This window comes from Phascolarctos cinereus, unplaced genomic scaffold, assembly GCF_003287225.1.
Source record: "Phascolarctos cinereus isolate Bilbo 61053 unplaced genomic scaffold, phaCin_HiC Scaffold_3;HRSCAF=262, whole genome shotgun sequence".
Lineage (NCBI taxonomy): Eukaryota > Metazoa > Chordata > Mammalia > Diprotodontia > Phascolarctidae > Phascolarctos > Phascolarctos cinereus.
In genome coordinates, this window is record NW_027555736.1 from 131,069,906 (window position 1) to 131,093,667 (window position 23,762).

The 23,762-nt window shown below is 36.3% G+C and overlaps 1 protein-coding gene across 2 annotated transcripts; it reads left to right on the forward strand.

The window, feature by feature from the left end:
• Nucleotides 1-1,080: 1,080 nt before the first annotated feature.
• On the forward strand, nucleotides 1,081-21,514 carry ARRDC4 (arrestin domain containing 4). 2 transcript variants are annotated; one of them, XM_020964132.2, is made up of 8 exons: nucleotides 1,081-1,765; nucleotides 8,013-8,079; nucleotides 8,822-8,969; nucleotides 11,630-11,732; nucleotides 12,652-12,908; nucleotides 13,376-13,538; nucleotides 18,085-18,239; nucleotides 18,634-21,514. In XM_020964132.2, the coding sequence occupies exons 1-8, from the start codon at nucleotides 1,453-1,455 to the stop codon at nucleotides 18,688-18,690; spliced, it is 1,263 nt and encodes a 420-aa protein (XP_020819791.1). In that variant the 5' UTR covers nucleotides 1,081-1,452; the 3' UTR covers nucleotides 18,691-21,514. The 2 variants fall into 2 exon arrangements, with proteins under 2 accessions (XP_020819791.1, XP_020819797.1); XM_020964138.2 differs by lacking the exon at nucleotides 1,081-1,765 and adding an exon at nucleotides 4,537-4,680.
• The last annotated feature ends 2,248 nt before the right edge of the window (nucleotides 21,515-23,762 follow it).

Below are 23,762 nucleotides of genomic sequence, written 5' to 3' on the forward strand. Positions count from 1 at the left end.
TTCTTTTCACTACACTACCTTTCATAAAATATGGAAACTGAGGTCTAGAAATGTTAATTGAATTGCCCATTATGACAATATTATAGAAGCATTATATAGTGCTTTACAAATGTTACATCGATTCTCAAAACCCTGTGAGGCAGGTACTATTATTATTCCATTTCATTGAAAACTGAGGTGAACAGAGGTTAAGAGACTTGTCCAAGGTTAACTTGCTAGTAAGTGTCTGAGGTCACACTGGAACTCGGGTCCTGCTGACTCCAGGTCCAGTGCTACCTCTACCTATCTTCTGTAAGTGTCAGAGGTTTCAAAGCCAGGTTCAGGGTTATTTCCACCGTATCATTTTAAGAAAATCAAGGCTGAGAGGCTAAGCATGGACTAGACAAAGAAAAAGAGGAACCACAGGGCTTTTGGAATTCAATAAGTTTTAGTCTAGGGATGGGAATTTCCAAGTTGTTTATTTTTCAAGTTCTCATTAAGCCAGCCCCCAAATCCAATATTTTAAAGAAATCTGGACACCCCTTTCTCCAGCTCATCATCCATCTCCACCCCTATCTCCATTAGAATAGACAATCAAAAGTCATGGTTTGGGGGGGGGGTTGAGTTTTTTTTTTCTAACGGCAATACACGGTAGAGTCCTACAATTTTAGTAAAAGAAAAAGAGAGAGAGAGAGAGAGAGAGAGAGAGAGAGAGAGAGAGAGAGAGAGAGAGAGAGAGAGAGAGAGAGAGAGAGAGAGAGAGAGAGAGAGAGAGAGAGAGAGAGAGAGAGAGAGAGAGAGAGAGAGAGAGAGAGAGAGAGGTTGAATACCAATGGCTCTTTCAGCTCTTACTGTAAACTCCTCTTTGTGGTACTTCTTGAAGCCCAGCCCCCTGGAGTTACCATGGAGACTCGTGACACAGACAGAGGTAAGGACTTTTCACTCGCTCCACATCCTTACAATGTTGTTTCCCCAAAGCCTGTCCACATGGGCGCACCATCTTTCCATTGGTCATTTATCGTGCCGGTGCCTTCCTTCGTCCAATCAGGTGTCTAAGCACGTGCACCCCCGCGGCCCCCCGCGACTTCCCATTGGCCTGGCCTTTCTGATCACGCTCTGCTTGCTCCTCATCACGCAGGGAGGGGCGGTGACAAAGCAATGACTCAGTAGAGGCCTGGCGCCAATCAAGGAGAGGTGGGCCTCTCAGCCAGCCAATACGAAAGCGCGTGGGTTGGCTCTTTCTGCACCTTCCAGGTCCCAGCTGGGGTTCGAGAGAGTTTGTTAAAGCGATAGTCACCTCAGTGCGCTGGGGATCATCCAGGGACCAGCTAGTGACCCCAGCAGCCAAAGAGCGAAGTGGGAGAAGGGTGGTTCTGGTCACCCGACCCTCGACCCCAGCTCCACCCTGGTGAAAGGAGGTGTCGCCGCGGGGCAGCGGCCGGAGAGCAGGTGGCCTGTGAGGGGGGAAGGAGAATGGGGGGTGAAGCAACCACGGGGGCAGCTGCCATGGCGGGACCCGTGGCCGAGGGCCGCGTCAAGAGTCTAGGGCTCGTCTTCGAAGACGAGCAGAAAAGCAGCTACTCGAGCGGCGAGACCGTGGCTGGCCATGTGTTGCTGGAGATCACCGAGCCGTTGGCCCTCAGAGCGCTCCGTCTGCAGGCCCAAGGCCGGGCCCGGGCCACCTGGAGCCAGAGCGCCGGACACCACTGGCTCGACGCTTCGGGGTCCCCGCAAGCGGAGGTAGAGTACTTGAACATCCGCCAGAGCCTCCGGGAGCCCGAAGCAGGTGAGGGGCCGGCGTCCTGAGGCGGAGGGGGGCGGGGCAGGGCTGCCGGGGTGTGGGGGGAGGGCAGCGATGGAGAAAGTTGGGTGGGGGTGGGGGGCGAGGAGAATGAGGCCAGCCTGTTTGAGGGGAGGGGGGTGGCAAGGCGTGTGTGGGAAACCCGGCGGGGGTGGGGCGGCTTGCAACGGAGTGAGGTAAGCCGGGGGTCGGGTCAAGGGGGGCTGTTAAAAGGGAAAGGAAGCCCAGCTGGGCGGGGGCAGTAAGGGGGGGAGGCCGAGCTGCCCGGGGATGGCCGGGGGGAAAGAACCAGAGCGGGGCGGGGGGGGGGCGCAGAAAGGGAATAAGGCCAAGCTGGCTGGGGCGGCGGTGAAGGGGGTTGAAGTACATCTGGCTGTCGGGGTGGGGGTGACTAGAGTGAGGCAGAGCTGGGGGGCGGGGTATGGCAAAAGGGAGGCTGAACTGGGGGCGGGGGTGGGGAGTGAAGGGGCTTGAAGCACGTCTGGCCTGGGGGGGGGTGACTAGGGGAAAGAGGTAGAACTGGGCGGGGGTGGGGGGATTAAGTGATGGAGAGCCGGCCTGGAAATGAGGTGTGGAGAGTGGATAGGGATGTCCTGGAGAATAGAACTCGAGGGTATCAACGATTAGTTTTACTGGGAGCCTATTGAAAGAAGCTTAGATGAGGCCAGGAGTGTTCGAGGAACTGAGAATGGGAAGGGTAGAGGGGTTAGGGGACCAGAAAGGGAGACTTAGCCTCACCATATTCATTGATGGGTGGTGACCTACAAGATAAAAAGAACCAAAGCTGGTTAGCCAGCAGAAAAGATTTGGGTAGCAGTCTTCAAGTATTTTAAAGGCTTTCAAACTTTCTTCTGACTCCAGAAAACAATGCTGATAGTACTAGGTAGAATAAACGGGAGTAGGAGATGTGAAGGTTACTTTGTAGTAAAATGGAGAAGAGGAAAGGAAAAGACTTGGAATGAGAAAGATGTGGGGAGAGTTTGGAGGGGGTGGTAATGAGTGTGTACTTGAAGGGAGACTATTGTGAAAAGGGGATTAGGTAGGAGTCATTGGGATAGAACAAGCACTTGGAATATTGGGGTTCGGAAGGAAGGTTGAAGACAGTTTAAAGTAAGATTAGAAGGACACATGCAGAAATGAGTGACAAACAAGTTGAAATTTAGATCGTGGAGCTAGTAGAGATCAGAAAGTATTAGTAAAGTTATTTGTGATGGAGATGAAAAGGCATGGAACTGAAAGTATGGAAGCCTTGGCTCTAACCCTGATTTTTTATCTGTGGAACCTTGGACAAATAACTTCACTTAAAAAGAGTGAGAACCATAGAGTTAGAGCTCATTGGTAACTGACAGGTCATTTAGCAAGCCCCAGCTTTAACATAAGAAGAAACTGAGACCAGGAGCAATAAAGTATTTTTTAACTATTATAACACAGATAGTTTCAGATAGTCAAGCTTTAAATTCAGGACCATTGATTTCAAAGCACTTCTAATGCACTATGCTTTCTGGCCCTTGAAGACCCTCAAGACTTGGGTCTGTGGACTCAAGTCATGATGGTGTTTATTGCCTTGAAATTATCTTCACATTGAATATTATTGGATGTGTTTTAAAATATACTTTTTATAATCAGTGCACACATAAAACATGGACATGGGTTTATCTAAAATTTAACGCCATATCAATGTGAGCAATGATTATTAATGCTACTACTTTGGATTCATGATCTCATGTGGGTACTATAATGATCTTAGAGCTGGAAAGATAGCTCAGAGATCATCTAATTAAAGCTCTACTCAAATATGAATTTCATCTATATCATCTTCTACAAATGATTGCACAGCTTCTTCAAGATATCGCAAGATGGAGAACTCAGCTTCCTAAGGGAGTTGATTCCATTTTTGGACTATTATAATTGTTGGAGCATTTTTCCTTGTTGAAAAGAAACTTGCTTCTTATTGGTCCTATTTCTGCCTTTTGATAAAATACTTTAAAGTTACTTTACAGCAAACTACAGGCTGAAATAATAAGATCAGAACTTTTAGCCACTTGATGTCTAGGGTAAGAAAGCTCTGACAGTCCTGTTATTTGATTCAATTCAACAAACATTTATTAAGCCTGTATTATGGGTGAAACATTGGAGGAAATGCAAAGTTAAATAAAAGCAAACCACTGGCCTCATGTTGTTGAAGACAGAGCTTTTTTAACCTCAGGGAAATGCAAATATAATTTCATTCGCTGTCATATTTCATGCTAGGGAGTCAGGCTTGGCAAACATTTGTGTGCTGCTTAGCAAACATCTCTGTAAATGTCTTTGATCAAGGCAGAAGGCTTTAATTAGATAAGCAGTTAGCACATTTCACAAATTGATTCATCGTTGAAGATGTTAAACTGTAAACATTTGAATAGAAAGTAGTTTCATTAAAATTATTGCAACCATTTTGTATTTTATTTTTGCTAGTTATGTTTTTTTAAATAGTTGAGTCTTGTTTCAAAATGTACAGTTTCAGTTTTCAGTGTAAAGAAGGTGTCATTAAAATCAAATAGATATTTTATGCAATATGGCTCAATAGGTTGTAATTCAGGATTTCCATTTTCGTACTGTGAGACTTTGTCACCTTGCTGAATTCACTTTTCTGCATGTGAAAAAATACTTTTTACACTGAAAAGTGCTTTTTAATTGCATAATATTCAGAGTATTGTGTGTTTATCATATGTCTTGAATATCTGTGCTCTTAAGGTTGTAATCTCTAACAATAATAGAAAATTGATGGACGGATAGCCTGCTTCCCATTGATCTCTTTACAATACCAAGAGAAGGGAAAAAGGCTTCCAGCATGTTGGAGAACCCAGTGTGATGTCTTTAGGAATCCATGGACAAAAGTCATATGGAATCAGAAGACATGGGTAGGTGGAAGTCTGCATTGTTGGAGGGAACTTTCAGCATGAATGAGATCCATATATCCTTTAGGGTATAGATTATTGGATAATCCTGTAAGGAAGATTAAGAAGGGCCATGAGACTGCTCTTAGTTCTCCAACTTGTTTGATCCCTTCTTAGTCTTCCTTGTAGAATTGTCATTTATTTCCTACCTTCTAAGTATAGAAATATCCCAGAAATTTATCCTGAGCCCTCTTTTGTCTGTATACTTTGTCTCAGTCTTAACTCCAGAGGGTTCAGTCATCTTCTTGATTGCAGATGACTCCCAAATCTTTCTCATCTTTCTTCCAGAGCTTGCCTCACATTACCAACTGCATATTAAGCATCCCCACTTGGACATACCTAAAGCTCAGCACATTTATAACTAACTCATTTTCTCTCCCCTGACACTTGCCATTATACCATTCCCCTCCCGCCCAAAACAAAACAATCCATTTTAACTTCCCCTGTTATTTCTATGGAGAGTACCACCATTCCTCCAGTCATTCATCTTTGAAAATTCAGAGTCTTCCTTAACTCTTCATATTTCCTCATGAACTCCTCTCTATCTCACCCCCCTCTCCCGTCTCCCCAGGTGCCACACCCTATAGATTCTGCTTCAGTGATGCCTCATATCTGTCCCCTTCTCTACTCACAGTTCGTTGTTTAAGGTCTTATCACCTTTCACCTAGACTATTGCATAGCTTTTTAATAGGTCTCCTTGCCTTCATTCTCTCCCCTTTCCAAACAATTGTAAAATTGCTCTTCCTAAAGCACAGTTTTATCCTTGTCACTCACCTGCTCAAGAAGCCTCATTGGTTTCCTACTTGTCTCCAGGTAAAAATTTAAGTTCCTCTCTCTTTGACATTGGAAATTATTCATGAGTAACTCCAACCTGTCTACCTGGACTGATTTGATATTTCTTTTTGCACTGCATATTTGCCAAACTGTCCTCTTTCCTGTACCTGGTTCATGATATTCCATCTCTTGCATCTCTGCCTTCACATAGACTGTCATATATGCCCTCCTGCCTCATTTTGCCTTATGGAATCTAGCTAACTTTGGCACTCTACTCAAGTGCCACTTCTTCAAGAGGCTTTTCCTGATCCCCACAATTGTTAGGACTGTCCCTTGACCCTCAAAGAAATTACTTTTTATTTACTTTGTGTATATATGTATTATTTCCTACCAGAAGAATTTAAGCTCCCTGAGAACAGGGACTTTCTGTTTTTGTTGTGTACCTAGTGTTGAACACAATGCTTGGTATTTAATAAATACTTGTTTAATTGAATTAATGGATAACTAATTCAATTGTTCATATAAACTGGAATCTCTGCTGTATGCCCTTTTTTCCCCCCTCTGTGTTTTGTTTGGTGCCTTCAGCAATTCTCATGGGTTTAATTATCCTTTAAAATTGACTCCCACATCTTTATATGCAGCCCTAGTTTCTTTCTGTGTTTTATTTCTATTATCACTGACTGCTTCTTGGAAATTTCAGACTGAATTTTCTGTAGATAACTCAAACTCAACATGTACAGAACTTTTTCCCCCCAAACCTGACCCCTCTTCTGAACCTCTATTTCTGTTACCATATGTCCTTCCAGTTACCCATGTTTATGACATTAGTGTCATCCTTCCTCTCTCTTAACCTGAATATCCAATCAGTTAACAAGTCATGTTGATCCTACCTCCACAACATTTCTCATGACTCTTTCTCTCTACTTTGTTACTGCTGTAGTTCAGGCCCTCATGACCTCTCCACCTGGATTAATTGATTAGCTTTGGGGGGGGGGGGCTTTTTCAAGTCTCTTCCCATCATCCCTCAAGTCCCATCTTCCATGTAGCTGCCAAAATGATTTTCCTAAAACACAGCTCCGACTAACTCATTCCTCAAGTCAGTAAGCTCCAGTGGCTCCTTATTTCTTCTAAGATGAAATAGAGACTCCTTTGGCATTTAAACCTATATCCAACCTGACCCCATCCTATCTTATCAGCCTTAGTATGTTATATATTCTCTTCCATGTACCCTATAATTCAGCCAGTTGATCTTCGTAATCCTTACACTACATTCCATCTTCGGTCTCCATGCCTAGAATATACTCCTTCACTACTGTATCCTGGAATCTGGTTTCCTGAGATTGTGCCTATGCACTACCTTTTTCAAAAGGACTTTGGGGATCCCCAATAACTTGTAATGCCTCCGTTCCCAGACTTAGTTTGTATCTTTATTTTTGTGTTCATATTTTCTTCCCAATTATAATGTAAGCCCTTAGAAGGAAGGAACTGTTTTGCTCTTATCTTTATAGCCCCCAGCACATAACATAGTACCTGGCACAGTTACATAAACCTATCATATTATCTGGTCTCATCTTCCTTTTGGAGAATAAAATAAATTTATGAGACAGTTGCCTAGAGTGAAAAAACTTCAATCTCATGTTAATGGATCAAAGATAAGGTAACTAACCAGAAGGGAATATCTAAATTTTGGTTAAGTTTCATTACCTACAACATTAATACAGCCTTATTACTACCAGCTCTTATCTCTAAGTAACTTAGCTAAAGCATCCATAGATGCTGTATAAAATAGCTGAATACCAATTGGAAGGCAGCGTGATATCCTGAAGTGGATGTACACCTGAAAGTCAAGCTCAGCTGAATTCTGCCATGGACTGACTGTGAGACTGAGTAACACTCTTCTGAGTCTCAGTTTCCTCATCTGTCAAACAAGGGTATTGAATTAGGTGATCTCTAGAGTTGCTTCTAGTTCTCAAATCATATACTTTCTAGAAACCTATTTTTGGGAAAGATTAACATGTAACACTCATCATTTCTTTACTCTGACTTTTCCGAAGAATTCACGGAGTAAAAGAAGCAAGAATTTATTTTCATTAACCTAATGGCTTATAATCAAAATTGTCTTATGTGTACATTTTTGTATACTTGAGAAAAAAATTCAGTGATGAAAAAGTATTTCACTCCTACTTTCAATTTTCAGATACAAAGTACAATTTTAACAAATGTTTAGTTTTAAAAGAAGCTATATTAGAAATTGAATTTTATATGTACAGTTTGTATTTTTGAAGTATATTCATATATTAAACAGGTAGTAACAACTGCTGTTTGTGACCCTTTGTCTTTTTTTGTTCTGTGCATTTTGCATCCCACAAAAAGAAAAAAAATTTACCTTCTCAGGTTAATAAACTTTTTATGCATATCCATAGTAGCAAAAGAAATATGAAAATCAAATAAAAACTAGTTTGTGTCATAAAAATTTGATTTTATAATAGACTTGTTTAAGATATCTAATCTGTCTTTTATAGGTGAAAGCGTCATTTTATTACAACCTGGAAAATACGAATTTCCATTCAGCTTTCAGCTCCCATCTGAGTAAGTGAATCCTATCTAATTTTTTTCTTTCCCTACAAAATAACTAGACTGTAGACATCAAGAATCTTCTGTTTCTTAGATTTACATGTTTGTTCAATAGATAAACATTTTTGCTTGCTATTTATCAGAAGTAAAAGTATACTGACAAAATAACATTATTGAAGGTCAATTTTATGTTTAATGTAAGATAAGAAAATTGCCATAATGTAGTACACAGAGGATTGGCCTTGGAATCTGGAAAACCCAGGTTGAGGAGTTCTTCTGACACATACTGGCTGTGTGACCATTCACAACCTTTCATTTGACCAGCCAGTCTTCTTAAGACTATTGTGTGTAAACAGTATACATGGGTGGAGAGAGTTTTCTATGCTATGGTTTTCCCAACACAGATGAATTAGCATGTCCAGACAGTCCTGCACCGTCTCTCCTCCCACCCCCCAGAACTTCCACCCCTCTGCCCCATGTAAAACAAACTTGTAAATTAATTACATCCACAATTCATTTCTTACTTTTTATCTTTTGTTTATGAAAGTGTTTAGAGGTATAAAATTTTTCCTCAGAACTATTTTGGCTGTATCCCATGAATTTTGATATATTGTCTCATTATTGTCCCTTTCTTTGGTAAAATTTTCTATTTCTATAATGGATTCTTTAACCCACCAGTTCTTTAGAATTATGTTACTCTCCAACTACTTTTTAATTCTTATCAAACTTATAAATTAATGTATGGTGTTTATTTCAGGCCTTTGGTAACATCATTCACTGGGAAGTATGGCAGTATTCAATACTCTGTGAGAGCAGTCTTGAAACGGCCTATGTTACCCGACCAAAGTATAAAAAGAGAACTCCAAGTTATTAGTCATATTGATGTCAACACACCAGCTTTATTAGTAAGATTTTTTTTAATTATAACTACACAAAATATTTTAAACCAAGATTTAGCCAATTTGGTGACGGTATGACCTGTCACTTTATGACTACTTAAAGAGTATAATTTTGTAACCCATAAGCATTCACCATAAATAGATGATCTTAGGTTGGGAAAATTACAATTTTTGTGAGTGTGTTAATACTATTGATTATATCCTTGCTGTTCAGAATTTCTTTTGCCAAAAAGTTATGCAAGCTTGAAATGCATTAATAAAGCTTAATAATAATAATGCACAAGTGTAAAGTAGTTACTTTTACCAGAGCAACTATATTCACAGGGCTGTAGTGTCCTAAGCTCCTCAATAATAGTAGGTTGAGAAACAGTAATTATAGTAGAGTATTAATCATGCTTAGCCTGTTATTTAAGCTCTGGCCATTATGCTGTGTATCCTTCCATTTTGCATGTCATTTTCTAACATTAAGTAAGTACACGCAGCTGCTGCAGAGAGCCTTTCAGTTATCATTTCCTTATGACAGATTTGGCCACATTAAAGCATTGAACTTCTAATAATCACTAGAAATACTGTAGAATGATAAGGAAGATCAGACTATAAGTAACAACAGAATAGGCAAGATGGGAGCTAATGAGCTAGATTCTTTTATCTAAACCCATATTATCAAAATAATATAAAATTATACCTTGTACTTTCATGATAGCTAGTAAGACCTAATGGTTCTACATTTAAATATGAATGAATGATTTTTACTTCATAGAAAATGCTGGATAATTTAAACTTCCTATCATAATGTGACTATAATGTATTTTTAGTATCTGGGGATTATTTTACTACTAATATTAGGGGTTCTATTTAAAGACAAGGAAAAGAAGTTAAGATTTGATCATGTAATCACTAAAAGTAAATATATATGACTTGTTTTAATAATTTTTAGATAGTTATAAGACTGTCAGTTATATACAATGAACTGGAGAAATATCAAAGCCAATCGATGACTTATGATAAGATGCTTCATTAAAGATATTGATTGCCTTGATCATATTGCAGTCTACATAGATCATAAAATAATCAGAAGACTAGCAGTAGGAAAATCCAGTTACTTAAAGCCATATACCCCGACCTCAGTATGTTAATATATTTGTACAGGTTTCTTATATGTGAGAAGTATATTTTATCAACTTTAATAATCCCTTAATGGTAATTTTAATTAAAAATAGTTTCAAGGAAGAATTTTTAACCTGGGGTACATGAACTTTTTTTAATTGGGTGAGGGGGAGATGGAAGGGAAATAAGCCTATATTTAGATCTTATGATATTCCAGGTACTGTGCTTTATAACTGTATTTCTTTATGCTTGGTTTCCTTTATGTATTTCAAAACATTCTGAGAAGGGATCCAGATTTTGCTGGACTGCTAAAGGCAGGTGTAGGGAATATCCCAAATCAAAAAAAGATTAAGAACTGTTATTTTTCAAGCCATTTGATATACAGTAAAAAACAGATGACAGATAGCCTTTTAAGTGTCTCACCCCATCGAATTGGCTACCAACACCTTAAAAGAAACCATATTTTCATTTAACAAAAAAGCTTAACTGTAGGAGTGTAGGAGCTTTGTGAATTGATGGCATTGCTTATTGCCATAGCTTCTTGATATTACAGAAAATACAGTAGTGTGCTTAGACCCTCAAAACTCATTGTGCTGTTTGTTACTGTATAATTGATAGACACATTTATTTAAAAATTCAAATTGAGACTAGACAGCTGAACTATCTGGGCTTTTTTGTTGTTGTTGTTAAGAAAGATAAGCCTACTTTGATATTCCTCACTTAAAAATTGGTATTGCCTGAATGTCTAAGCTGAGATTGTGATTGCATATTACGTCTTACTGTCAGTCTCCCTCATGTACTGAGAAATTCTGAGGTTATTTTTAAAATTTTACTTTTTAAAATTAATTGTCTATAAGTTGATATGCTGATTATCTAAATAGACTTAAAATGTTGTATAGTCACTGCAGATTATGTTCACAGGATAAATGCTTCCATAGAATGATTGCCATTATTATCAATTTAAACCTTAATAGTACAGTTGAGGAAACAGGCTATAATCTCATTTTATTTTTCGAGAGAAGAAACAAGATCTAGTAGAGTGTATTTGTAGTACTTCATACTGTCATAAGCAGTTTATAGCATAAGGTATGAAAGGAACAAGACAAAAGGAGAATTTATGGTGAATTAACTAGGTTTTTTTTTAGCTGTCTTTTAAATGCTTCAGAAGAAACATAATTTAGTTGATTTCAGTACTCTTTTCACCAAAGCAGACTGAAGCCTCTTCACAACTTGTAAGGTGGTCTGGATTGCTGTGGCTATTCTCCTCCTGATATCCTTAGACCACAAATATTCTTGAAGTTACTGGTCTTTCCATCTTGGTAGGAATTGCCAGGATTTATGCTCAGCTAGCATAATTTTTAAGAATCCAAGATCAACACTATGCCCATGATAAAATATTAACTACGTCACTAAGTCCTGTTTGATGATTATTAGTCCGTATTACAGTAAACATAAAAGTAAGAGTTTTTAGTAAGTGTTTCATTACATTCTTCAGGAAAACTATCTTGCATTATATTTAATGAAAATTCTTGTATTTTTAAATTCTTGCGTTTTTAAAGACACCTGTATTGAGAAGTCATGAGAAAATGGTTGGCTGTTGGTTTTTCACTTCTGGCCCAGTTTCACTGAGTGCCAAAATTGAGAGAAAGGGATATTGCAATGGTAAGAAGATTTTTTTCATCTTTTGAATGTCCAAGTAGAAAGCCAATGAGTATTTTTAATTAACTTGAAATATTTTTAAAAAGTGGAATAACTATTTAGAAAAATAATTTCCATTATTAAGGAACTTAGGAAATAAGGTCTAATAAGTGCTGGTATAAATATTTAAATAGTACTTTTGTATCTTTTAATGTCTGTAGCAGAAACTTTGTTAATGACACCTTTAGGTTGTAAATGCGTGTGGGCTAAAGTAAAGCCTCAGCTTAGCAACAAAAAGTCAGACTTGCTTATTCAGAAACATTGTAATGTCAGTTATTGCCGAAAAAACATGTAATGAAATATTTCAATACCTGATTAAATTCAAATTTAAATTTAAACACAATTATTCATGTCGTTCATACGTTTTTGGTATGTAGCTTGACTATTGTACTCTATATAACAATTTGATGGTGTCCCTTTTTCCTATATCCAGTGCTACGTCACTTTTTTCTATATATGCTATTAAGCTTAAAGATCCTTCTACTTCTTTATATTTTTATTTGAAATACCTTAACAACATTTTATTTCTCAGACACTATTGAATACATTGGTGGTGTTTCATAATATATTAATAATAGAATTGAATCTTGTATTTGTGTGCAAGTAAAGATGTTAATAATTAGATTATGTTATAACTATACAATAAGCTATAAAATCAGAACAGTGAGCTTTTAGCTGTCTTAGATTTCCATTTTAGTTTACTGCCTCCTTAATTTCTAAAAGGTGATGTTGAATATTATTAAACATTTGATGCCAGTGTTTAATTAAGATTCATCATTGATAATAAACTGATAGTCAGGTACTTGTCACAGGATTATGTTGGGCTATTTCTATGAAACCATAATTATATTAATATTTGCATTTTATTATTTCCTTTCACTAGGTGAAGCTATACCAATCTATGCAGAAATTGAAAATTGTTCATCTCGTCTGATTGTTCCCAAAGCTGCCATTTTCCAAACACAGACTTATTTGGCCAGTGGGAAGACCAAGACTTTTCGGCAAATGGTTGCCAACGTTAGAGGAAACCATATTGCTTCTGGAAGCACAGATACATGGAATGGCAAGACTTTGAAAATTCCACCTGTTATACCATCCATCCTTGATTGCTGTATTATCAGAGTAGATTATTCCTTAGCGGTGAGTATAATTTTTAATGAGAATTAAAATGCATGGAATAAAGTAATAAGGCAATATTAATGTAAATTTGTTCAGAATTAATATCTATGTAAAAAGAAAGCTTAATTTTATAGTAAATTATAGAGTGCATAGGTGTGAATTTTGCTATTAGGTGTTGAATTATAGGCAAAGTTGAAGGATGAGGTACTAAATAGGTATGTGGAAAACTAATGCATTTCAGCTGATAATTTTCTATTACCATAAAACCCATATCAAAATTAAAACAGACCTTAAGACTTTGTAATGTTATGTCTACCACACCAATTTGTTATATAGCACATCTTGAAAATTTAGGGTTTTATAACTTTGACGTCACGTTTTATAATCTTTCTAAAAAAATTGTTTTGTTAATGATAAACCTATTTTGATATTGGTCATGGTTTCTGACCTCTTTGTGCATTTTTGTGTTTTGGATTTCTGGCATATAGGTATATATTCACATTCCTGGTGCTAAGAAATTGATGCTAGAGCTGCCATTGGTAATTGGCACAATTCCATACAGTGGTTTTGGGAGTAGAAACTCCAGTGTTGTTGGTCAGTTTGGTGTGGACATGAGCTGGTTGACACTGACACTTCCAGAACATCCTGAAGGTAATTATTTTATTAATTCTATAATAAAAAAAGTATTAGAACTAAAGTTTCAGAGATGGCAGGGACCTTAGAGGTGTCCTACTAACAGGTCATATCAGGCTATCCTCATTTCCTTCTTGACAGGGTTATTATATTAGAATTGAAATATTCATAGACCAGAGGACCTTAGAGGTCATCCAATTCTAACCCCTCAGCTTAAGCAAAATGGTCACACAGGTATTAAGCAGTAGAAGTGGGTTTCAAATCTAGATCTTATTACTCCAAATCCTGAAATGCCTTAATAGCTATAGTATATTTGAATATCAGCAAAACCTTTCCAAATCTTCCACAGTATCAAGTGAGCAAGATTACAGTATGATGTGGTAGGTCTGGATTTAGAATCGGCAAGACTTGGATTTAAATCTCACTTCAGACCCTTACAATCTGTATGACCACCCTGAGCAAGTCACTTAAACTCTCTTTATCTAGGTTTCCTCTTGTGTTTATTTTTAATTTATTTATTTTTAGTTTTCAACATTCACTTCCATAAGATTTTGAGTTCCAAATTTTCCCTTCCCCCCTCTCCTCTACCTACCCCAAGATGGTATGCAGTCTGATAAGGCTTTACATATATATTCATATTAAACATTTTCACATTAATCATGTTGTAAAGAAGAATTAGGGAGGAACCATGAGAAAGAACCACGAGAAAGAACCACCAATGGGAAGAACCACAAGAAAGAAGAAACCAAAAAAAGAGCAAATAGTATGCTTTGATATACATTCAGATTCCATATCCACATGTGTTTTTTTTTAATGGGGAGAAGGGGGTGTTGTGAACTTGATTTATACCTCTAAGGAAGTCCCTCTTTCAGCTCTAATTCTATATTCATAGCCTGTAATGAGGGTCCTCTTTCAGCTCTAAATCTGTGAGTCAATGAACTTTTGGAGAGAGTTGGTCTATAAATGATAGGTGGATTTGACTGGTTGAGTGATCATACTTTAAAAGAAGTAATTAATCGATCATTAATTCTTACTAACTTATTCAGAGGGTGGGAGTACTTTAATAGAGTAATCCAAGAATGTCCTTAGACCTGTTCTTATCAACATTTTTATCAATGACTTCAAAGAATCCGTTGCTTCGTTATAAGCATCATACACTTGTCAAAGTTGCAAATGACATAAATCTAGAATTAGCTAATATGTTAGATGATAAAATCAGAGTCACAAAAGGCCTCACCAGATTAGAATGATGTGTTGAATCCAGTGAGATGAGAGGAAACTCCAAGTCCCAAACAATTTCTATTTTTTTGGCCTAGTACTCATCTTCTTGACCTCTGCAGTATTTGATATTGTTGACTAGCCAGCCCATCTCCCCACTCTTTGCTATCTGGTTTTTGTGATGCTGTCTTGTGGTCATTTATCTATTTGATCCCTTTTCAGTCCTCTTTGTTGTATCATCATCTGACCTCAGATTCTGGGTGTCCTTCAAAATTCTGTCCCAGGCCCTCTTCTTTTCTACTCCCTGTCTTGATGATTTCACCCTCCATGGTTTCAGTTATCATCTCTGTGAGGATGACTCCCAGATCTAACTATATATATCTGGTCAGAGGCTGCCCTCCTGATCTCCATCGTTCATCAGTAATTCCCTGTTTGACATCTCCAATTGGATGTCTGAAAGGCATTTCAAATGCAGCATTTCCTAAGCGTAACAATTATCTTCCTCACAGCCCTTTCTTCCACCCAGTTCCTTAGTCACCAAAGTTCACAGCTTGGGAATTATCCTGTACATTGAGTCTATGTCTACAATGTCTTTCATACCTAATCACTTTTCTGCATGGCCACCACAATAGTTTAGGTCCTCATCACCTTGCCTAGATCATCCCAATAGCCTAGCCTCCTAGTTGGATGTTATAGCTTATGTACCATATGGGAAGCTGTTAACCTGTTCTTGATACCTATGGTCATAAATATTCTTTCATCCTCAGATTATCTATTTATATGTTGTGTTCCCTCAGGAAAATGTAAGCGCTTTGAGACCAGGGGAGGTTTTCATTTTGTCTTGCTATACACACAGTACTTAATAAGTGTTTGTTAGATTGGATTGAAAAATTTTAAGTTCTGTATTTGGACTCAGAAATTCAATGGCATAAGTGTAGGATTAGGTGAGGCATCATTAAAAAGTAGTTTTTTAGTACTATAAAGACTGTAAGCTCACAATGAATCTAAAATCAAGGAGAGCATTGGCTACCTTAAAAGAATCAGAAAAAAGGATGGTTAATCCCACTTTACTCTCCCGAATCAGATCACATCTGGAGTATTGTATTCGGTTAAGGAATGGCATTGACAAACATCCAGAAAGGTAACCAGGAAAATTAGAGCACTGTAAACCATGCCCTGTGAGCATCAAGCAAAGAGAATAGGGTATTTTTAACTTGGGAATGGCTTGGTAGGATCAGGAAGTTACATGATATCTGTCTTCAAGTAAGTAAAGGTTTGTCAAAAGGAATTCTTGTTTTGTTTGGCACCAGAAGGCAAACCTTTAAGCAAATAGATATTGATAAGAAAAATACATTTTGAGAAGTTGAGCTGCCCAAAAGTTGACCAGGTTGCCTTACGACAGAATCGGTTTCCTGCTGCTGGAGGCCTTCAGTAGACCGGATTCTTGTACAAGTAGAGACGTCTCTTCCAACTGAGGTTCTATAATTTTTATAATAATAATGATAGCTTACATTTCTATTTAAATATTTACTAAATACTTTTAGTATCTCAGTGGATTGACATAACCGCTCTTGAGGAAGAATGCAAGGATTACTTTCTTTATTTTGCCCTGTAAGGAAACTGAAATTCAAGAAGGTAACTAGTTGACTTACCCAAGGTCCTACAACTAGTTAGTAGCAAAATCATGACGATTCATTTTGGAGTTATTTAAACACGTTATTTTTATACAGCTAACAAAGGTCAAATCTGAATAGAGCGCAGAACTCCTAGCCAAGTGCTACTATTAATATAAAATTAATAATATACATGTTCTCTTCATTTTTGAACAGTAGAATACATAATTTGGCCATGTTTGAGAGTGGTACTGTTTTTGTTGTTGTTGTTGTTTTCTAGGCAATTTGGGGTTAAATGACTTGTCCAGGGTCGCACAGCTAGTAAGTGTCAAGTGTTTGGTCTGAGGCTGGCTTTGAATTCAGGTTTTCCTGACTTTATGGCCAGTGCTCTATTCACTGCATCACCTAGCTGCTCCATAGAGTGGTACCATTACAAATCTAAAATTATGTGTTTGATAAAAGGAATAGTTCTGTCTCTGGCCATGTGATCATGGGCAAATCACTTAACAATAAGAATGTTTTCTTAAGCATTATGAAGTTATTAGTAATGGAAAAGGTACAATCTAATTGAAAGGTGAATTTCTTCACTGGCAGTTCCTTGTAGCAATGAAATCTGCGGGCCCAGTTTAAGAAACAAATATTCAAAATTAGAAATAATCCAAAAGTTGTTCCCCAAAAGATGAATGGTCGAAGGTTCTGATCAAACAGTTCTCAAAAGAATTGTAAACTATTAGCAACCTATGAAAGAATACTCAATCACTATTAATAAGAGAAATTCAAATCAAAACAATCTTGAGGTGTCACTTCACACCCTTCAAAGTGGCCAAAGTGACAAAAGGGAAAAGTCAATGTTAGAAGTGATGTGAAGAGATAGGCATATTAGTGCATTGTTGGTGGAGTTGTGAGTCAGTACAACCTATTTGGAAAGCAATTGATGTCATTATTGTAACCCCATGATTTTGCTGTTAGGCTTGTATTTTAGGGAGGCCAAGAAGAAAGTCACTATAATATCAGTATAGAAGAGATGAGAAGACACCTTCACCCCCACCCTTTTATAGAGGTCCATAGATATACATTGCACATATTCAGGCATTTTTCTGATGTATTGATAAGTTTTGTTGATTTTTTTTCTTTTTCTTTAGAACCAATATTTATTATATGGCATCATTCTCTAACAGGAGAGGGTAGAGGGGGGGATATTGGGGAAAATTTTGGTGAAGGCATCATTTATTTTAAAAAATGTTTGAAGTAATCTGATTTGATTAAAAAATAGTCTGTTAAGTTTCTTGACTTGCCAATGGCACTAAGATCTTATTGACTAGACAAGAATAATGCATTAGACAAAATCTTAGCCTACCCAATGTCATTTGAAGATTCAGTTCATAAGAAGTAATTTGTACAGGATTATGAAACTAAAAATTGCTCCCAGAAAAAAAGTGACTCAGAATTCAAAGGGGATACAAGTCAAATTTTGGATGACTTGAGCATACTTTGTTGTCCTGGAGTTTTAATTTTCTTAATGGTTTTTTCCCAACTGACATGCTAGATTTAGGAATTTTCTTGTTTTATATTTTTGTAACTAAAGGCACAGCAAGGAAATTTAATAGTAGATAATAAATGTTGAATGAAATGGGCAGTAGCAACTATTTATAGACTGCTTGTATGGAAGTATAGATATTATACATGTAATTAGTTATATCGAATTTTTAGATTTGAGTACTTTTCTGTTGCAGCACCACCAAATTATGCTGATGTGGTATCAGAAGAAGAATATTCTAGGCACATTCCTCCTTACCCTCAGCCAACTGATTGTCAGGAAGAAATATGCTGTCCTCTTTTTGCTTATATACAAGAATTTCGATTTCAGCCTCCACCTCTATATTCAGAGGTAAAGTATACATGTTTCAATCAATTCTAATACTCTCAAATTATAAATGTTATCCTTCATAAATATTAATATTGCAGACCTCTCATCAAGAGGTCATTTTAAAGGTCTTCTGATAGTGATTATAAGTTTGCCCTGATTACATTTACATTGTCTTGTACTGTTTCCCTTATGGACAGTAATATGCATTTACAGGAAGACTGTCCAAGGTTAATTAAGGTCAGTCTAGCCATTAAACTACAAAATTAAGTGCCCCACATGGGGATATTGAACTCAGGACTTTGGTCTTACTCTAGAACCAGATTTAAAGCACCTCAGTTAACCACTCATATACATTAAACTATAAAATTATTCTAATATCAAATGTTAAAAATCTTACTAAATCTCTCTCCTTCAGGTTGATCCACATCCTGCTGATACAGAAGAGACTCAAACTGTTTCATTTATGCTATGATTGTTTCAGAAACTGCTGGAGTCATGATCAAATTAGATCATGAACTCTTTCCTGCTGCCTTTGTTGGGAAAGGGCTGTAGAAGTAGGGGAACTTAGCTTTCAGTATCAGTTTTGAACATAAAAGCTAAAGAATGTAGAAGATGGAAGAAGTGTGGGCTTTTGATATGGACAAGTTTGCATGATGGCCCTTTAAATAATGGGATTGAATATATAAGCATCACTGAATGGAAGTCGATGTGCAGATGAAGATGGAGTAAGTGAAGGAAAAGAACACTTGAGTGGCCCACAAAGAAAGTACCACATACATAATAGAAACACAAGATAAACATTTTAAGGGACTATGTCAAAGTGAAATCAGAATGCCTAAAAATTTTGGGTTTCTATAAATAAATCAGCAGCCGTCTTGTAGACCATAATCAAGGAAAAGATGTACAAGAGGAAAATGATCTGATATAAAATTTAAAAGAACCCTTTCCACCAATTCAAGGCTTTCATGTTTTATATGCTAAAAAAGATTATTTAAAAAAAAACCCTTTTTAAAAACATCATCATGTTAATTGGACCAAATGGAGTAGTATAATTTAATTTGGCCACTGTCATTTAAAGATTCAGTTCATAAGCAGTATTTTGTACAGTGTTATGAAATTAAAAATTGCTCCCAGAAAACAAAAGTGATTCAGAATTCAAAGGGAATACAAGTCAAATTTTGTATGACTTCAGCATACTTTGTTATCCTGGAATTTTAATTTTCTTAATGGTTTTCTCGAACTGACATGGTAGATTTAGGATTTTCCTTTTTTTATATTTCTGTAACTAAAGGCACAGGAAGGAGATTTAGCAGTTTCTTGTAAGTTTGATTGATGAAATAGACAAAAGATATTCAAGTTTTTCTGAAGCCTACCTCTTCAAGAGTTGTAGTTACCTGCTTAGAAGTTATAAACCTGAGACCAAAAGTTGTAATTGAGCTTCTGTTATTTGCAGTATCAGATTATATAGTCATTTGTAATGTGATTTTGAAATGGACTATTGGAACTATTAAGATTAGAGTAAAATGAAGGTTAATTATGTATACATATATATAATATGTAAGAACATAAGTAAACATATGCATATAGTTGTAATTAGATATAAGCAAGAAAGTAATAGTAAATGCCATACATTCATAAGAGGAAGATATCCTCTGGAAAAAAACTTAGTTTAAACTTCATCTACATCAGAGTGGCAGTGACCACATATTTTACTGTTCCCATTTTTGAATAATTCTATTTAAATTTTTTTGTTTGTTTTTTGTTTGTTTGGGTTTTTTTCAGGTGCAATATTTTGCTATGTCACAACCTCAGGACATTCAGATCATCATAATTGTATTGCTGCTACAAGTACATGCAGTTCCCCCCATAACCCTATTATCAAAGTTAAGAATCTTTGGTATTTAATTAGACTTTGTTTGGCAAACTGATGATCTAACACTAAGTTTCAGAAAGATTGTAGGGCTCCTAGTGTTTATTTTTCTGGCATAAAATGAGGTGATAGATTTCAGTTTTAAGTGACAAGAGTATTTGTTTTCTGTGTCATAAGGGTTTTGTCTCAAGACCTTGGTGCTTCCCATAATCATTAACTGCAATTAAAACAGGAAAAAAAATTAAATGATTTTCTGTTTAAAAACCATAATCATTAAAACAGCAGGGATTTTTTCTACTCACATTGTATATATGTTTTCTTTATACTCTTCAGAACATACCTCTCAATCATTTGAGTTTTGTAAGCACTTCTTTACTTTTAAACCACTGTTTAAAGTCATGATATAAAATTGTGCTACCTGAGTTGTTAACTGTCTGAATTACACAGCTTTGTTCTGTTGTATTATTTTGGGAAATGCCGTCTTCAAATAGTCCTTGTTTTGAAAATTGTTGATTTGCAGGCTTGTAAAAAAGATCAGGTTTTAGGGGCAGCTAGGTGGCTCAGTGGATAGAGCACCGGCCCTGAAGTCAGGAGAACCTGAGTTCAAATTCGGCTTCAGACCAAACACTTGACACTTACTAGCTGTGTGATTCTGGGCAAGTCACTTAACCCCAATTGCCTTAAAAAAAACAAAAAGATCAGGTTTTTCTGTAATACCAAAACAATTATTGTTTAATTGGGAAATATTCCAAATCAAACTCACAAATATAGTTAAACTGGTTTCTTGGATTCACTTGACAAAATTAAGTACTTATTTAAACTTGGTGTTTTGGCACCCTGAAAGAATAAAATCATGTAATGCACATACCGTCAGTAGACAGTAACTTTGAAGCACAAGAAAAAAAGTGGAAAAATGAATGCATTTGCCTAATTTGTATTTGATGTAGCTAACTTACAGTATAAGGCTATATAAAATACTTACCTTAAGAAAAATATTTGTCTAATTTAGAAAATCACAAAGGTTGTCATTTGACTTTGGACATTTACCTCAATATCATTGTGGTACCAAGAATATTCATTGAAGAGTAAATATGCTGCTGGGATGTGCTTGGTTTTCACCTCTTTGTGGCTCTTTTGTTTTGCAAATGAACTGTGGCCTTAGAATTGTTTGCTTTAAAAAAAATAAAGTGGAAAATGTGTGTCTTGGCACATAAAACTTTTACAGGGCAAAAACCTTAATGCTTTCCGTTTTGCACAATAAGCAAGGTTTTTTTTTCTCTAAGTGAGCTGTGAAACAGTTTTTCAATTTGAAAAGAAAAGCTGTTACAAAATATTAACCCACAGTAAAAAAAAAAAAGATTGTATTTTGTATTCATGTATGAACCCTATGGGTTCCTTTTGTTAATAAAAAAAATTGTTACATGCATTGTGCTTGTTGGCTTTTTTCCCAAAAAATCTTATTTAGTTTTATTCCTTTTTTTAAAAAAAAAAGCATCAGTATAACCCTGGAAAAAAAATTACTTATCTAATAGTTGCATATAATTTAAATTATATGTTAAATTCAACATTTGTATAATAAGGTGATGTATGATACCATTCAAAGTCTGTAGTTGGGGATATGAAACTGACAAAATTGTATTTATCATTTGTTGAAATCAAGCAAAGGAAGGTGTAGTCACAACCAAAATAACTCCATGATTACTGTATTGTCAGAGAAGCCAGAAAATGTGATGATACAAAAATTAGAAGTCTTAAAGTGCCATGGCTTATGCATAGCTATATGAGGTAGTCTGGAATCTTGCTAATGGACATCGTACAACTCAGAAATTTTGAAAGAATCACATATAATCTCATTTTAGCACATTAAGACAACATCAGTAGTGACTATAATCATTTTATTGAAATATTTTTTCCAGATTACTTTTCTGAAATGTCACTAGTTCATGATAAACCTGCAGTTCCCTAAAGTAGTTAATTCATCTTTAGGGCTCTAATTTTGATAAGAAGTGAATCTAAAGGAACTAAGATCACAACTTAAGTAAAAATATTTTTGCTTTGAGGTGAAAATACATCTCTTTATCTTCAACGCATTATTTTGTCTTTAAAATGTCCATGTGTATTGCATTTTGACAATGTGATAACTGGTCAGTTACTGTGTAGTAGCTGATACTTTTTTTTTATTACACATTAATAAAATAGGTACAAAATCAGTTTTTTCAGGATTTGGTTTCAGATGAACCACTCTTTAAGGGATTCTTAATCTGGGGTCTGTTCATGTATATTTTGATTGCATTTCAATATAATTGGTTTCTCTTATGATCCTGTATATTTCATTCATTTAAAAACATTCTCAGAAAAGGTCCCTAGGCTCCAATGGACTGCCAAAAGACAGGGAAAATTAGTAGAATATGTACTAACATTTGAATATTATTTAATGATAAGTGAACAAAGAAAAAAACTTTCATTAATACATGATTGTGTAATACAGTCTGTTCCATTTCCTTCGTTTCTCTCCACAACTGCCTTTTCATCCTTATTCCCTCCTAAGATTTTTAAGGGACTGAAATGCCCAAGGCATATCTTTATATAGATAACATGTGGGCTTATGTTTACCCCTCACTGGTTTCCTCCAGACCAGAAAAATGTTTCTGGTTACACAATAAATTACACAGTTTTCTATCCATAAATCCTTGCAAAAATTGCAGCTTAATGCAGATAATTGTCTTATAGACTTGGACACTGCAAGTGGTATCCATCGGAAGAGAAGAAATTTTCCACCAACTAAAGTATATTTTTTTCTCTATCCAGCTGGCCAAGACCTAACTTCTATCAAATCACAGGAGTAATGAACAACACCTCATATGCATTTACTCATTATAGTTATACATTTACCCTTCTACATCTCAAGTGTTACAGGTGTAGTATCTTCCTCCCCCCTCCAAATTTGGAAAATCAATGTAAAATTTTTTGGCCTTCCCTTTGTACCAGAGAAGTCTAATTTTTTTTTTCTCTTAGGGCATTTTTATAGTACCTAACTGTAAAATTTGGGTTAAGTATTTGGTCATAGGCTCTGTGTTGTCTTTTGGCCATCACGTGTTGTCTGTGGCTTCCACGAACTCTTCAAAAATTACCATTTAATTTCATATGCTGAACCACAATACATCAAAACTGATGGGGAAAGTTGTGATGTGGAAGGGGATGACTGTATTTTATAAGGGTATCCATTAACCACTTCAGAGAAGTAGCTAGATATTGGTCATTAAATAGACTGCTGTTATTTTTTTGTTGTTTTATTAATTTATTTTAATTTATCAATCACTTCCATAAGCTTTTGAGTTTTAAATTTTTCTCCCCCTCCCTCCTCACCTCCTTCCTCAAGACAGCACACAATCTGATATATGCTATACATATACATTCCTATTAAACATATTTTCACATTAGTGATGTCGTGAGGAAGAATTAGAACCAATAGGAGGAACCACAAGAAAAAAAAAACAAAGCAGACGAAAAAAATAGCAAATCGTATGCTTCAATCTGCATTCAAACTCCATAGTTCTTTGGATGTGGATAGCATTTTCCATCATGAGACCTTTGGAGATGTCTTAGATCCTTGCATTGCTGAGAAGGGCTAAGTCTTTCAACTTTAGTCATCACAAAACATGGCTGTTACTGTG

Coding starts and splice junctions, on each gene's coding strand:
- ARRDC4 (XM_020964132.2), top strand. CDS start 1,453: ATGGGGGGTGAAGCAACCACGGGGGCAGCTGCCATGGCGGGACCCGTG. Junction 1,766..8,012: donor CCTCCGGGAGCCCGAAGCAG/GTGAGGGGCCGG, acceptor TGTCTTTTATAG/GTGAAAGCGTCATTTTATTA. Junction 8,970..11,629: donor TCAACACACCAGCTTTATTA/GTAAGATTTTTT, acceptor GCGTTTTTAAAG/ACACCTGTATTGAGAAGTCA.